Genomic DNA, 13,527 nt, shown 5'->3' with positions numbered 1-13,527 from the left:
TCTCCTCTCCTCTCCTCCACTCTCCTCCTCTCCTCTCCTCTCCTCTCCTCACCTCCTCTCCTCTCTGTTCTCTTCTTTCTTCTCCTCTCCTCCTCTCCTCCTCTCCTCCTCTCCCTCTCTCCTCTCTCAGTATTGAATGAGTCTTCTCAGGAGGAGGTCAGTGTTCGGGACGTTCGGATATTGCCAAACCTCAACGCCTCCTACCTTCCCATGATGCCAGACGGCTCCGTGCTGCTGGTGGACAACGTGTGGTGAGCAAAGTGTGTGTGTGTGTGTGTGTGTGTGTGTGTGTGTTTGAGCTGTCATGTCATGTTATGTCATGTTATATGTTGTCATGTCATATATTGTCACGTCATGTTATGTCATGTTATATGTTGTCATGTTATGTCATGTCGTGTTGGATGGACTGCATGTCAAATCGATTGATGATAGTGTTCCTGTGTTCAGAAAAGCAGACAGCATGAACAACAATAATAATAATAATTTACAATGTGCTTTCATTCAGCAGAGAAAGGTATTGAATAGGTCTGAAACATATTTATTATTATAAGAGCCATAAAGAAAAACAAATGTTGTAGTTTTCTAGTGGAGTGGCTGTCTGTCGGTCGCTGACCGGAGGCAGCAGCTCCAGTCGGGTCGGTGTTTCCTGTCAGGACTCACGCCGCTTCCTGTCTCCTCGCCGTGCGTCCTGCAGCCACCAGTCCGGCGAGGTCGGCATGGCGTCTTTCTGCAGGGTGGAGAGCCTGGCCTGCCGCCTTCCCAGCATGCTCAGCGCCCTGGAGGAGCATGACTTCCTGTTCCAGCTGCACCTCAACGACATGCCGCAGGACGACTCCAAAGAGGTGTGTGTGTGTGTGTGTGTGTGTGTGTGTGTGTGTGTGTGTGTTATATCTTTCTGATATCAGGTCAAGCTGTTTTAATGTGTCGGTTGTCAGTCTGGTTCTCCCTGCTGTGTTTCAGGGGCTGGAGGTTCCTCTGGTTGCGGTGCTGCAGTGGTCGACTCCCAAGATGCCTTTCACCAACTGTATCTACACTCACTACAGGCAAGGACTCAATGAATTGTTAGGGTTCCCTAACCCTAGGCCACAATTATTGATCAGTCATTGTACAATGTACAGGTACAGGTACAATGAAACGTGGACTTGCAAGCTCCCAAGAGTACGATGCAAACAGGTATCCAAAAATTAGGCATTTCGAAATAAAAAAAAAACGACCAACTGTATTTTTTTCTTTTAAATCTATGCGACTGTGTTAGCATGACACACTTACACAGTCAAATTACCTAAGTCCACTAACGTTACTTAAATACCACAAGGTAATAACGTTACCTACCAATAAAGTTTGTAGGGCAGCAGAAGACGTGGACGTTTGCAAATTAATGCAGAGTGGGACTCAGAGTGGCATTTGGCCTAGAGGTGAGAGGCCTCTCAGTCGCCCTCTAGAGGACAACTCACAAAGCGTTGATGACTGACTGACTGACTGACTGACTGACTGACTGACTGACCTGCATCAAGAGGGCATCAAGCGGCATACCATGTTGGGATGAATGACTTTCTGTCCCCCCCCACAGGTTGCCCAGTATCCGTCTGGACCGGCCTCGGTTCGTCATGACGGCCAGCTGTCCCAGCACCGTCAGGGTGAAGGAACACTTCCGGGTCAAATACGTTCTGCTCAACAACCTGCAGGACTTCCTGGCTGTACGGCTGGTCTGGACACCCGAGGGTGGGCATGTGTGTGTTTGTGTGTGTGTGTGTGTGTTGTGTGTGAATGTGTGTGTGTGTGTGTGTGTCACTTACCCCTCATATCAGTCGGTTATGTATCTGTAGCAGAGAGTGAATTGGGAAAGATGTTAAAGGTGACTGTGAGAACAACCAGGGTAATTTTCTGGCCTTAGAGTCAATAACACTACTATAGAATAAAGATTTTACATTTTGTGGACCTGCAAAATCAACATTTTTTGAAAGATAATTTTATAGGCATTTCTGCTTTATTGGACAGATAACAGTAGAGAGGTTCCTCGGGATTGTAAAACTGACTCAGAATTCCTAAGAGCCGTTCCATTTTTTCCAAGAATTTTTCCAAGAAGGAAGTCAGGATTTCTGACTTTACAGAACGCAGCTTAGTTAGTTTTCTGGTTCCTGACTCTAGCAGGGACTTGTGTACGAATCCTTACATGAGAATCAGTTTCATCACCAAGCACATATTGCTGTTGTCCGGTGAAAACTGCGTAACTCCTAGTTTGGTGGTTTTCATGAAGGATTTCATTGATTTAATTAAGTTGAAGGATGTAATTGAAGGATTACATGCTGTTCAATGGGTTGAGAAAATTCTAAAATAGAAAACTGGACATTTTGTGTGGTATTGTACGGTATGCATGTACACTGAATACAGCAAGATGCACAGTACAAACACATACACACATAATACTAGGAGGCAAGAACTTTTCCATGCTGTGCCCAACCTGCATTGTGTGTGTGTGTGTGTGTGTGTGTGTGTGTGTGTGTGTGTGTGTTCAGGTCGGGGGCAGGGTGAGGACACGGCGCTGGCGGCGGTGGTCTGCCACACCCCGCTCAGTAACCTGGGTCACTGTCGGAAAGGCAGCACTCTGTCCTTCAGCGTGGCGTTCCAGATCCTCCGAGCCGGACTGTACGAGGTGAAACCGCCTGCTGCCACACATTCATGTTCAGCGGGTTCTCACACAACCGCTCACATGATATGTTATGAAAAGTTGTGCTTGATTGGTGCTGTACCTGCCCATGGCCAGCTGCACGACCTGTCTGTGCTGAAACAACTTAGGTTAAGGTTTGTGTTAAGGTTAGGGTTAGGCAGAGGTGAGGACTCGAGTCACATGATTAATTGGTGGAGACTTGACTTGATGCATGAAGACTTGACTTGAGACTTGACTTGACTTGGGTTCTGGTGACTTGGGACTTGACTCTGACTTGTACTCTGATGACTTGAAAAGGTTTCTAAAGTCTTGACTTGAGATCTTGTGTTTGTGTAAATGACTTAGATTGAAAGTGATGAGATTTGTTCCAGCAGACGACTGAATTTAAATTCTGTTTTCTGAATTTGTATGGAATGATTGAATTTATTGAAGTTGAAACTGATTATAGAAATCAAACTCATGATGCTCTTACCAAGTTTTTATCCTATTAAAACCATATTGCATTGAAAAGTCCTAGATATTTAGTTTTCTTTAAGATATTAAATTGATACTGGACTCTTGATTTGTTCTGACTTGACTTGCTGTTCTACATTTAGACTTGAGACTGAGACTGAGAGTTTTGGTGAAAGGATACTTCCTGTTATTTCCTGGGTCTTATTTTCCTAGTTTTTACCATCATGATGATTGATTGTGTTCAAAATGTCACTTCCTTCACTGTAGAGCTTTACAACTGCTGTCCAACACACACTCAAGGGCCAAAGCTCCAACAGTTGAACCCAGAAAGGTTTTGGTCATAGTTTGGTCATGAACAGCAGTACATGTTCATTCTTTGCACTCGGAACAAAATGAAAAATGTTTTGAATCATATATCCTACATCAGGGAGGGAAGCTAATCTGGTGTAGCCGCTCCTCCAGGTCATTTTTATCTGGCTTGTTTAATTTACCCAAAGAGTTTGTATAATGATTTGAATTTACTCAGCCAAATAGCTAGCGTTGTAGCTAAGCTAACAATGGACTTATTTTCTACCAGAAAAACAAACCAGAATTGCCGTTTCATTTGTGGGAAAATCCTGTTTGAAACTCAGAGCCAATCGGAGTGGCCTTCAGCTCAAGAAGTCTCCATTTATAACAAGAATTTCTCCAGACCTGCGTCGTTTTGAGCCGGAGGCGTGGCTACAGAGAGACTGGCTGGGCGAACAGAGAAAACGGGAAAACTCACTTCACTTTTTCTTTCCTCCTTTTCGGAGGCTTTGACGACCTGTTTGAGTCTATTTTTAAAGCTACACTAAGCGTTTTTTTTCTGACCACTAGAGGGCGACAGAAACCTCAACACATTTTGTAAACACACAGCAAAGCTACTGGGCGACGGAAGCCCTTAAGGACAAACCGTGCATAAAGGCTAACGGCTAAAATAACCGCACCTACGGAGAAATATCGCCGGTTACCAGTCTCACTTTTTTTATTTTCTCCCGCTGAAGGTCACATGACCCACAATGACAAGTGAAGAGGCAGGTAGCAAGTTTACTAGTTTACGTTTACTCGCTCGCTTCATCGATTCTCCATCACTCGGGCCGACTGACAACAAGCTTTATGAAAGAGGAGAAAACAACAACAAGCTGCTGCTGTGTTGTTGTTTGTTTACATCATCACGTCTCAATGAAATCTCCACGTAGCTTCAGGACTGGTTACAGGGTCTGAAATCACTTATTGCAGGTTTAATGTGAACTACATGGTGGATCTTCTGTTGTACATCGATGTGTCAGTTTTCTACCCTTGGTGACGCAAATTTCCAAGTTTTTCTCTTTTTTCCTCTCTCCTTTTCCCACTCTCCTCTCTCTCTCTCCCTCTCTCCCTCTCTCTCTCTCTCTCTCTCTCTCTCTCTAGCTGAGTCAGCATATGAAGTTGAAGCTCCAGTTCACGGCCTCGGTGGCTAACCCCCCACCTGACGCCCGGCCCCTGTCACGTAAGAAGCTTTGTTACATTTATTTTATTTATTTTTTTTCTTTCCCTTTTTTCTATTTTTTAATTATACTCAACCTCATTTTTATGCATAAAATGTTGTAATATCTCTACGTGTCGATTTGAGTGTGTTTTTATTGGCCCCTTGCTTTTATTTTTATCTCACCACGCAAAAACAAATAGAAAACTTTTTTGTTTTTATTATCAATGTGTTTTATCCTGCCCTGTGTATATGAATGTATACATTATTGGTTTGGGTGGAACCAGTGGGAATGAAACCTCTAACCCTGGCAGTTTGGTGGAGGGGGTTTATGATGAAGGGGTGGAGGGAATATAAATTAAATGCTAAAACTAGAGGTGTTGAAAATGCATAAAGTCAAAACAACAGTGATGATGAATTTAAAGTAATTCGCAAGTAATTGTCAAGCGTTTTCATCCCGTCTATTTTTAGCATGTAACTTTTGTTATGACCCCCCCCCCCCCCCCCCCCCCCCCCCCCCCAGGTAAGAACAGCCCGTCCAGCCCGGCGGTTCGAGACCTGCTGGACCGACACCAGGCCAGTCTGGGACGGTCCCAGTCCTTCTCCCACCAGCAGCCGTCCCGCTCCCACATCATGAGGTAATAGACCGACGTTACCATAACACAGATAACATAACAACAACATAACCCTAACCCTAACATATCATAACACTGAGATACTGAGTCTGACTGCTGGAATACTCTAAACTCTAGTTTAGGCTTATTCAGTCTAATTTAGTTTAGTTTCCTTTCCTTTAGTCTAATGTAGATTGGTATTCTTTAATCCAGACTTTACTCTAGTCTAATATAGTTTAGATTTGTTTAGTATAATGTAGTTTAGTCTTTTCTAGTCTAGATTTATTTAGTCCAGTCTAATTTGGTTCAGTTGAATTTAGTTTAGTCTAATTTAGATAACTTTAGTGTAATTGAGTTTTTAGTTTAATCTAGTTTGCCTTAGTCAAGACTGATCTAGGTTTATTTACTTGTAATTTAGCTCAGTTTAGTATAGTAAGTAACCAGTCTAGTTCAGCCTTATTTAGTCTAGTTTAGTTTAGTCGTATGTAGTTTTGTCTAGTCTTATTTAGTCTAGACAAAAGAAAGAGTCTTAAGAAACCAGATGATTTTCTGTCTGATCTCTTCATGTCTTTGGTTTATTTACATCACAATATCATGCTTAACATTTTACACATTTAGCACACGCTCTTATCCACAGAGACGCACAGTAAAATAAGCTTCAATACACAAATCACCAGCATTAATATCAGCCAACAGATAGTATAGCACACAGAATATAGGTGTAACACATTTTTACCTTTTTCTCAACACTTTGAGAATCTGAAATAGGCCGGTAGATGACAGACATATTTTTCAAACGTATAAAAGTGAAAGACATTCCTCTGTCCCGGGAATATTCCTTAATGACTCCCAAAGCTGAATTGAGATTAAGATTAAAATGGGTAAATCATGTTTAGAAAAGCTACAGTTACTGTGTCATGCACCCTTTTTAGCTGTGCAGCATTATAACCCGTGTTTACACTCATCCTCATAAACAGGAAGAAATTATCACCACTGGCTCATCACACGCTGGTAAATGTGGCTGTGGTGTTTCAATTTGTCATGTAGGTCTTATATTATTCTAAACATGGCAGGCAAAACTGCAGCCAGTGGTCAAAAAAGTCCAATTGAATTAAATTTGATTTTAATGATCCTTGCGGGGACATTAATGGTCTCACTTTAAAAAGGGTGTTTGTCAGCAACAGAGGTCGGTTCAACATGATCTCATAAAAAACGCAGATTTACGCGCTGTGGACACGAATTATGTGAAAAGCCACAAACTGGATTCTGTGACAATAACATGAACTGGACAGGACATTTTCAGCTAAAGGTTGGCTAATGGTTAAGCTTAGGAAACTAAAAGAACTTGGTTAGTGAAAGGCTTTGGTTGATTAAATAAGAAAAACTTTCACTAAATATTAAAATTTGTCTCACGGTAGAAATTTCCTTAGTTCAAGCTGGGAACTGAACTCTGGTCTCCGGCATTGAAGTCAAACTCATCGTCCATCCAGCACCGACCGCAACGCCCTGCCTGTCACTGTGACTCTACTTCCAGCTTACAGTCGTGTCTCCTTCATGGAACCGTTTCCTGCTGGGAAAACTGAGTTTTAACACTGTACCTGCTACCAACACGTAATTTGGAGTTAACAAGTCATGTTCACTTCACGTATTTGTGTGAGGTCAGGTTGGGTCGGTTTCACGGTGGCGTAAGTCACTGCTTCCTCCCCACCAGAACCGTCAGGATCCAGGACCCGGCCGCTAGGAGTCGACCTGTTCTTACTGAAATGGATAATGGAGGCGTAGCTGACACCGTCATCAGGATCCTCGTGGTCGGGTGAAGGAAGGTTCGCTGTGGCGTCGGCGTCACTGACTGGGCTCGGAGCGGCGTTACCCGCTGGTGTTCGGGCGTCTCTTGAGGTCTTCCTCCGTCTGATGAGAAAAACGGTGGCGAGGATCATCACTGCTGCTCCCGCGGCCGCCGCCGCCGCCGCCGCCATGATGTAGTATTGGCTGGAGGAACCCGTTGGAGGTTCAGCAGTCGCTCCGTCAGTAGAATTGGCTCTGTCTTTTGCTATCATTCTGTTTTGTGAGAACACACGAGGGAAGTCAACAGATCTCTGCACTTTTTTGTTTGCAGTCAGCTGGCACCTGAATCTCTTCTTCTTCTCCTCTTCCAGGAGTGTCAGAGTGGTGAAACATCTGCCGCCCCGGGCGTCCTCTATCTTGGTTTCTGTCTCATCCAGCCAGCTCAGTGTTTTATGTTTACATGTTGTATCAAAATCAATCAGGGAACACTTCAGTTGCAGCTGACCATCAAATGTTTGTTGTGTCACGGATAGAAGGGACAGATAAAACCGATTCTCCTGAGGCTGTGATCCAGATGATGGCCATCGCTGACAGACGTAGAAACCAGTGTCTTCATCTGTGATATCCTGAATAGTCAGAGAGCAGTTAGAACTGAGACTCAGTCTGGTTTGTTGGGAAGGGCTCAGGTGGTCCTTGTTGAACTTCCCACCGGTAACCATCTCGATCCACGTGTAGGGTCTGGCGTGGGCCCACGCCCACCTAACTGAGGAACATCTTTGAGAACCAGAAGACACGGCGGTACACGGCAGAACAACTTCATCTCCAACTCCTCCGTAGAGAGAAGTCGTTTCGGTGTCGGCTCCCACCGTCTGAAACACCAGCAGCAGAAATAATGACAGTCTGGTCCGTCTGAAATCAGCCATTCTGCTGTCCGTCTGAGCTCAAAGTGTCAGAAACTCAAATAGGACTGCGGTGGTTGTCGAAGTTCCTCTTAACCGCTTCATTTACTGTTTTCAGTTCTTCCTTCCTGTGATTACTGTAAAAAAGTGTTTCAGTAGCAGGCAAAGGAGAAGTTGTGGTCAGGCCTTTACTTTCTGAATGTGTAAGAAGTTAGATAGATAGATAGATTTTTATGTTTTTATCATGTAATGTTTTATATATTCTATTTTCTGCTGCAAGAAGTTTTGTCTGATCCTATCTGTTTTGTGTGTTTGTGTGTGTGTGTGTGTGTGTGTGTGTGTGTGTGTGTCAGGACGGGCAGTGCCATGGAGCGGCGGGCCATCACCCCCCCCGTGGGGTCGCCGGTGGGTCGGCCGCTCTACCTGCCGCCGCAGGACAAAACCCTGCTGTCGCTGGACAAGATCGCCAAGAGGGAATGTAAAGTGCTGGTGCTGGATCCTGTCAGCTAGGAGGGAGGGAGCAAGGAAGGAAGGAAGGAAGGAAGGAAGAGAAGCTTTGAAAGAAAGAGGAAGCAGTGAGAACGAAACACAGAAAGAAAGAAAAATCAAACAAGAAAAATGTATCTGACTGAAAGAAAGGGGGAAAGCAAGAAATTAAAAGCAGTACGGAAGAGAAGTTGTATTAAAGTTGTGACACAGTGAGGAGATCCATGTCTGGTCACACACACACACACACACACACACACACACATACACACACACACACACACTTTGAGGAAAAAAGGATGAATCTCCTAAAGAGAGAGAGACGAGCTTTTACAGCAGAAGAAAGTCAATGGCTTGAGATTAAGGTCAGCAGCTGTTTCTCTAAAGGAAAAAAATATTGTAATTCCACTGAAGACACCGGTGTTGTCACAAAACTTCAGTACTACTTTGATTCTGTTGCAAAATATTGAATTCAATACCGAATTTTATAAACGTTCAATACTTTCACCAAATGTGTTCTACAAGAAGAAATCCCTAATCAACATGGCCACCAGAGGCCGCAAACATGCAGACTGGACAAGTTAGAAGAAGAAGAAGAAGAAGAAGAAGAAGAAGAACAAGAAGAAGAAGAAGAAGAAGAAGAAGAACAAGAAGAAGAAGAAGAAGGATTGGACGAGACAGAGCGTCAGTCTGGCTCTTGTAAACGGCTGAAAACATTTAACAGCCTCAAACAGTCCTGCACGTCTTCAGCTGGATCCCAGTTCACCTAAACTGGTTCAAACTGGAAAAACACACTGCTGGATGGTTTCATTGTTTGCAGTGGAATCGTAGTCGCATCAGATTTTTAGATATTAAACTTAGTGTTGGTATATAATTAATTAGAATGAATTTCCTCAAGGGGATTAATAAAGTGCTATCTGATCTTATCTTATCTTAATTGCTATAGTCCAGAATAGCAACAAGTTTACTCAAAATGAGATACGGTATCCACAGATAAACAAAATGCCTACTGTTACAAAGTTTTTTAGGTAGTAGTAGTAGTAGTATTGAATTTTTAGATATTACACTTAATATTGGTATCAAAGTCAAATATTCTAGTATTGTGACAACGCTAGCGGAGGCAGAGCCGAGTTTCCAGCTCAAGTATAAAGCTGATCAGAGCTGATCAGAGCTGATCAGAGCTGATCAGAGCTGAGCGTCACGTCGCTGCTGATCTGAACGAGACGAGACGAAGGCTGAATCCCAGACTGGCGGACTGAAGCGGTATCAGGAGGAGAAACAAGGCGGCCTTCATGACATCACACGTTGCCTTGGATACAATGACGGACCTGTCTCAGTTAGATGAAAACAGATCTGTAAATCGTAGCAAAACACATTTGAAGACACAAACAGTGCAAGAAAATACTACACTAGATAGACATTTACATTACATTACCAGACAAACTTTTTCTTGCCAACACCTGCCACGCTTGTTATGTTTACATTTGTTTGACGCTTCCCCAGTGTCCTCATTTACCGATGTCACAGATGCTATGAATTATGGGCAATTCCCTCCGAAGTCTGCAGACTCGCTATAAATCTGCATGGAAGATCCCTGAAGCGGCGGCTCTTGATCTTAGAGTGAAACTCGTGGACTTAACAGGACCGCACCTCAAAGTCTGAGTTTGTGAGTTCTTGAGTTTGTGAGTCTAGATTTTGGGATTCAGCCGTTGTGTAGAAAATGACTTGATGTGAAGTCATGTGACCTCTGGAAGACATCTTGGCAGAGGACATCGTCCGTCCTCTCTCAGTACAAACTGAAGACAATGTGACTAACAGTATTTCATGAATTCATGAGTTTGTCAGTTCTTGAGTTTGTGAGTTTGAGTTTGTGAGTTCTTGAGTTTATGAGTTTGAGTTCTTGAGTTTGTGAGTTCTTGAGTTTATGAGTTTGAGTTTGTGAGTTCTTGAGTTTATGAGTTTGAGTTCTTGAGTTTGTGAGTTTGGGACCGCTGGAAGACATCTTGGCAGAGGACATCTTCCATCCTCTCTCAGTACAAACTGAAGACGATGTGACTGACAGTATTTCATGGATCAAAGTCTGTTGCTTTTCATCGCATCACTCCTGTCACTTCAGGAGGAAAAGATTCTACATTCGTCCTTCAGTTTCCCCACATTGCTAACAATGCTGTGTGCTTTCAATGGGAAATACTAAGAATGTTAAGAATCCATGTTTAGGCGACTAAACAGGAAAACAGATGGGATTGAGATAAACTCTGAAATTAACACACATCGTAGAACAGTGCATGCTTTTGTCTGCAAGATGTAGAATACATGACTTGTATTATAATGCATTGTAATATTTCTGTATTATTTAAAGTCATAGCTGCACAGAAAATTGCCGACACATTGCATGAAATGACGTTTTACTGATTACCTGTTTAAAATGATCAGTCAGTAATGCAATTTACTGGAATCCTCAAACACACTGATTATAAACTTTCAGCTCCTTCGCCTCCAAAACCCAAAGAACCTGCAGCCAAGCGCACCATTTATTCCAGTGTTATTATTCACTGTGTAGTCAGTATCAGCCAGTATTTCAAGATGTGTAAAAGTAGTATCCTATAACCTACATGGTGTTTTTCCTTATAAACATGTCAGGTAATCTAACGAGAAACCACCTTTTTCACATTATCAGGCGTTGTTCCAAAAAGTGTAAAATTATTTTGGTTTCTGTGGAATTAAGCAAACAATCACCCAGTGTTTCAAAACCACCTGTGATCTGAATGCTTTGTTTCTACAGTGACCAATGGATTACATTTAGCATTTTTGTAATTAGCGCACTGTAATGTAATCCCCTTAAATGTAATCTGTTCTCCCTAGCCGTTGCTGTGTTATCACTGGCTCTCAGCTCAGATAGACGTGCCTTCAGATTTTGTGCAATCATAAAGAAAACCAGTATCAAACATACACAGCCTACTGCATGTAAGAATTCAATTAAACATCTTCGGATCACACTCAGGTCCGCAAATATAATGCAGTTTGGTCTCCAGTATGTGACCTTAAAGTAATTGATTTATAATGAACTTGTGTCATAGATCAGTGAGTCTTGGCTAAATAAGGTTGAGGATCACTGCAGAAAAGTTGAGGTCCTCTATTTTGTCCTTATTCATCTCATGTATGTTGCCTTTATCACATTTCGCATTTGATTTATGATTCTTCGACTCGGTGCTGATCAGGGTCGCGGTTCACATACGAGTCAGTCCTTTCAAAACTCACAAAATCTTTTACCATGAAAACGTTCTTATATCCGATTTATAAAAACTTACTGAGGATGAAAGCTCTGTCTTTATTATGTGAATGGTACTTTCACTTTACATCTTGAACTGAGTGAAGTGAAACCGAGCTGAGTCCATCCCTGCTGCTGTTAGTTGATATAGGAATATCATAACAGGAATATCATAACATGCACTCCTGTGCAGGTCTGGAAACTCTGGAAATGTTTTGGAAAATGAATTAATTAATGAATTAATTATTAATTTCCAGACCTTCCAACGTTTTGGAATTGCACAAAAGTCAGTTATAGTATGGAAGATAACAAAATGTGCATAGAATTACAAATTTTATATAGTTGTAAACCCATTGTGATATAAGTTGTAGTGTAGAAAAATATTCAGCTATACAGCGATATGGTCTAGTTCACAGTCAGATTATATTATACTGAACACCAACTAAACCTTTGTTATCAAGCAAGAAATAGTGTGGAATTATAAAATGGAAAATGTGTAGGAAAACCGAGGCAAATAATGTGGCTAAAATGTTTACATATAGGTATATACATACATACATATATACTGTATATATACATATAAACATACATATGTGTCTTTTCAAGGTTCTCATTTGACAGTAGTGTCTTTTTGCACTTTATTTTGAATCATTATACAGTGAATTGTTGACTTTCTGGTGCAGATCTAGATTGTCTTATTACATTTTTATTCATTACGTTTTTATATTGTTTTTATTTATCAATTTTCACCACTTGTCACATTCTGGGGAAATGCCTCCTACATCAGTGTAGTAAAGGTGCTACGTGTATCTGCTGGATTGCTTTACGGCACAAAACAGGAAGAGTGAGGATTGGATGTTATTGGCTCTTATTCTTCTTCTGGCTCTTCAAAACAAATGGAGCGACATTTTGGGACAGGAAGCAACAGGGTTTATGGGAAATGTTTTAATTTTGAGAGGAAACAGCTACACGTGGCACCTTTAACTACCTGTAAATGGCTTGTTAGCGTTGTTATCTTTATCCGTTAAAGTGGTGGCAGGGTGGCTTGTGGGTAGAGAGACTCCTTCAGCCATGTGACCCGGGTTCGAGCCCCGTGTTGTAACATCCTCCCTGCCTACGAGCCCTTGAACAAGTCTCTGAATCCCTTTCAGCTGTTCTGTTTCTGATCAATAAAGTATCACATTAAAACCTGACAGCAGCTTAACATACGATTAACTGCAAGCGATCATGTTGGCTTGCAGCTAGTGCTAACTATTGGTTTCAATTATCAATGCTAACAAGCCCTTCTGTCTGGAGAGTTGGAGATTTATTGAAGCAGTGTGTGTTGCAGAGTGTGTTTACGTGCACTTTAATGGAGGCTGTAAGTGGAAGTCGTCATTTTGCATCATCTTGTCTGCCGTAGATTAGCATCTCTGCCATTTGGTGTGTAGTCTAAAATTAGTTCTGAGGGCTTTTGAAAAATGCCAAAAATACTACGTTTTTTTTAGCATCACCTTTGTAAATTGTAATCTTTTAGTTACTTTTTTGCAAACAAAATGCTAATCATTGAGGAAGGCCAAGGAATTAATGAGCGACTTCCTTTACCTTTTTCATAGCGTTGCATTGAACAGTTATTATTGTTCATATAGTTCTAGTTGCCTGTTCTCGTTGTTTCCAGTTGTTGCTAGCTGCAGGCTAACGACTGCTGTAGTCCTCTTTCTCAAACAATTAGCATTTCACTAGCTAACAAAGTATCTGAATGACTAAAATTCGCAAAGCTGTAAGTTGTTGATGTTCTTTTTATTTCATGAGACAAAACATAGTAGCCTACAACTAGTTAGCATTCTGTTAGCATTAGCTAACTAGTTAGCATTCACAAGCCTGTTAGC

General features: G+C 42.0%; 2 protein-coding genes across 5 annotated transcripts in view; one reads left to right on the top strand and one right to left on the bottom strand.

Annotated features, from left to right (window-relative positions):
• Positions 1-8,497, top strand: part of LOC139918695 (trafficking protein particle complex subunit 14-like) — a 13,288-nt gene extending 4,791 nt beyond the window's left edge. For all 4 annotated transcript variants that reach the window (XM_071908129.2, XM_078286895.1, XM_071908127.2 and 1 more), the window contains exons 6-13: positions 131-251; positions 695-842; positions 961-1,043; positions 1,571-1,722; positions 2,517-2,653; positions 4,553-4,631; positions 5,131-5,245; positions 8,259-8,497. In XM_071908129.2, coding sequence (XP_071764230.2) covers positions 131-251; positions 695-842; positions 961-1,043; positions 1,571-1,722; positions 2,517-2,653; positions 4,553-4,631; positions 5,131-5,245; positions 8,259-8,415 — 992 coding nt within the window. In that variant the 3' untranslated portion in view covers positions 8,416-8,497. The remainder of the gene's footprint in view (positions 1-130; positions 252-694; positions 843-960; positions 1,044-1,570; positions 1,723-2,516; positions 2,654-4,552; positions 4,632-5,130; positions 5,246-8,258) is intronic.
• Positions 6,071-7,929, bottom strand: LOC139918696 (uncharacterized). The gene has a single exon (XM_071908130.2). It carries the CDS (start codon positions 7,927-7,929, stop codon positions 6,844-6,846), a length of 1,086 nt encoding a protein of 361 aa, XP_071764231.2. The 3' UTR covers positions 6,071-6,843.
• Positions 8,498-13,527: the final 5,030 nt, after the last annotated feature.

The sequence above is a fragment of the Centroberyx gerrardi genome, chromosome 11 (genome assembly GCF_048128805.1).
Source record: "Centroberyx gerrardi isolate f3 chromosome 11, fCenGer3.hap1.cur.20231027, whole genome shotgun sequence".
Classification (NCBI taxonomy): domain Eukaryota; kingdom Metazoa; phylum Chordata; class Actinopteri; order Beryciformes; family Berycidae; genus Centroberyx; species Centroberyx gerrardi.
Note: the sequence above shows the minus strand (reverse complement) of the source record. Positions and strands in the feature narration are given on the sequence as shown.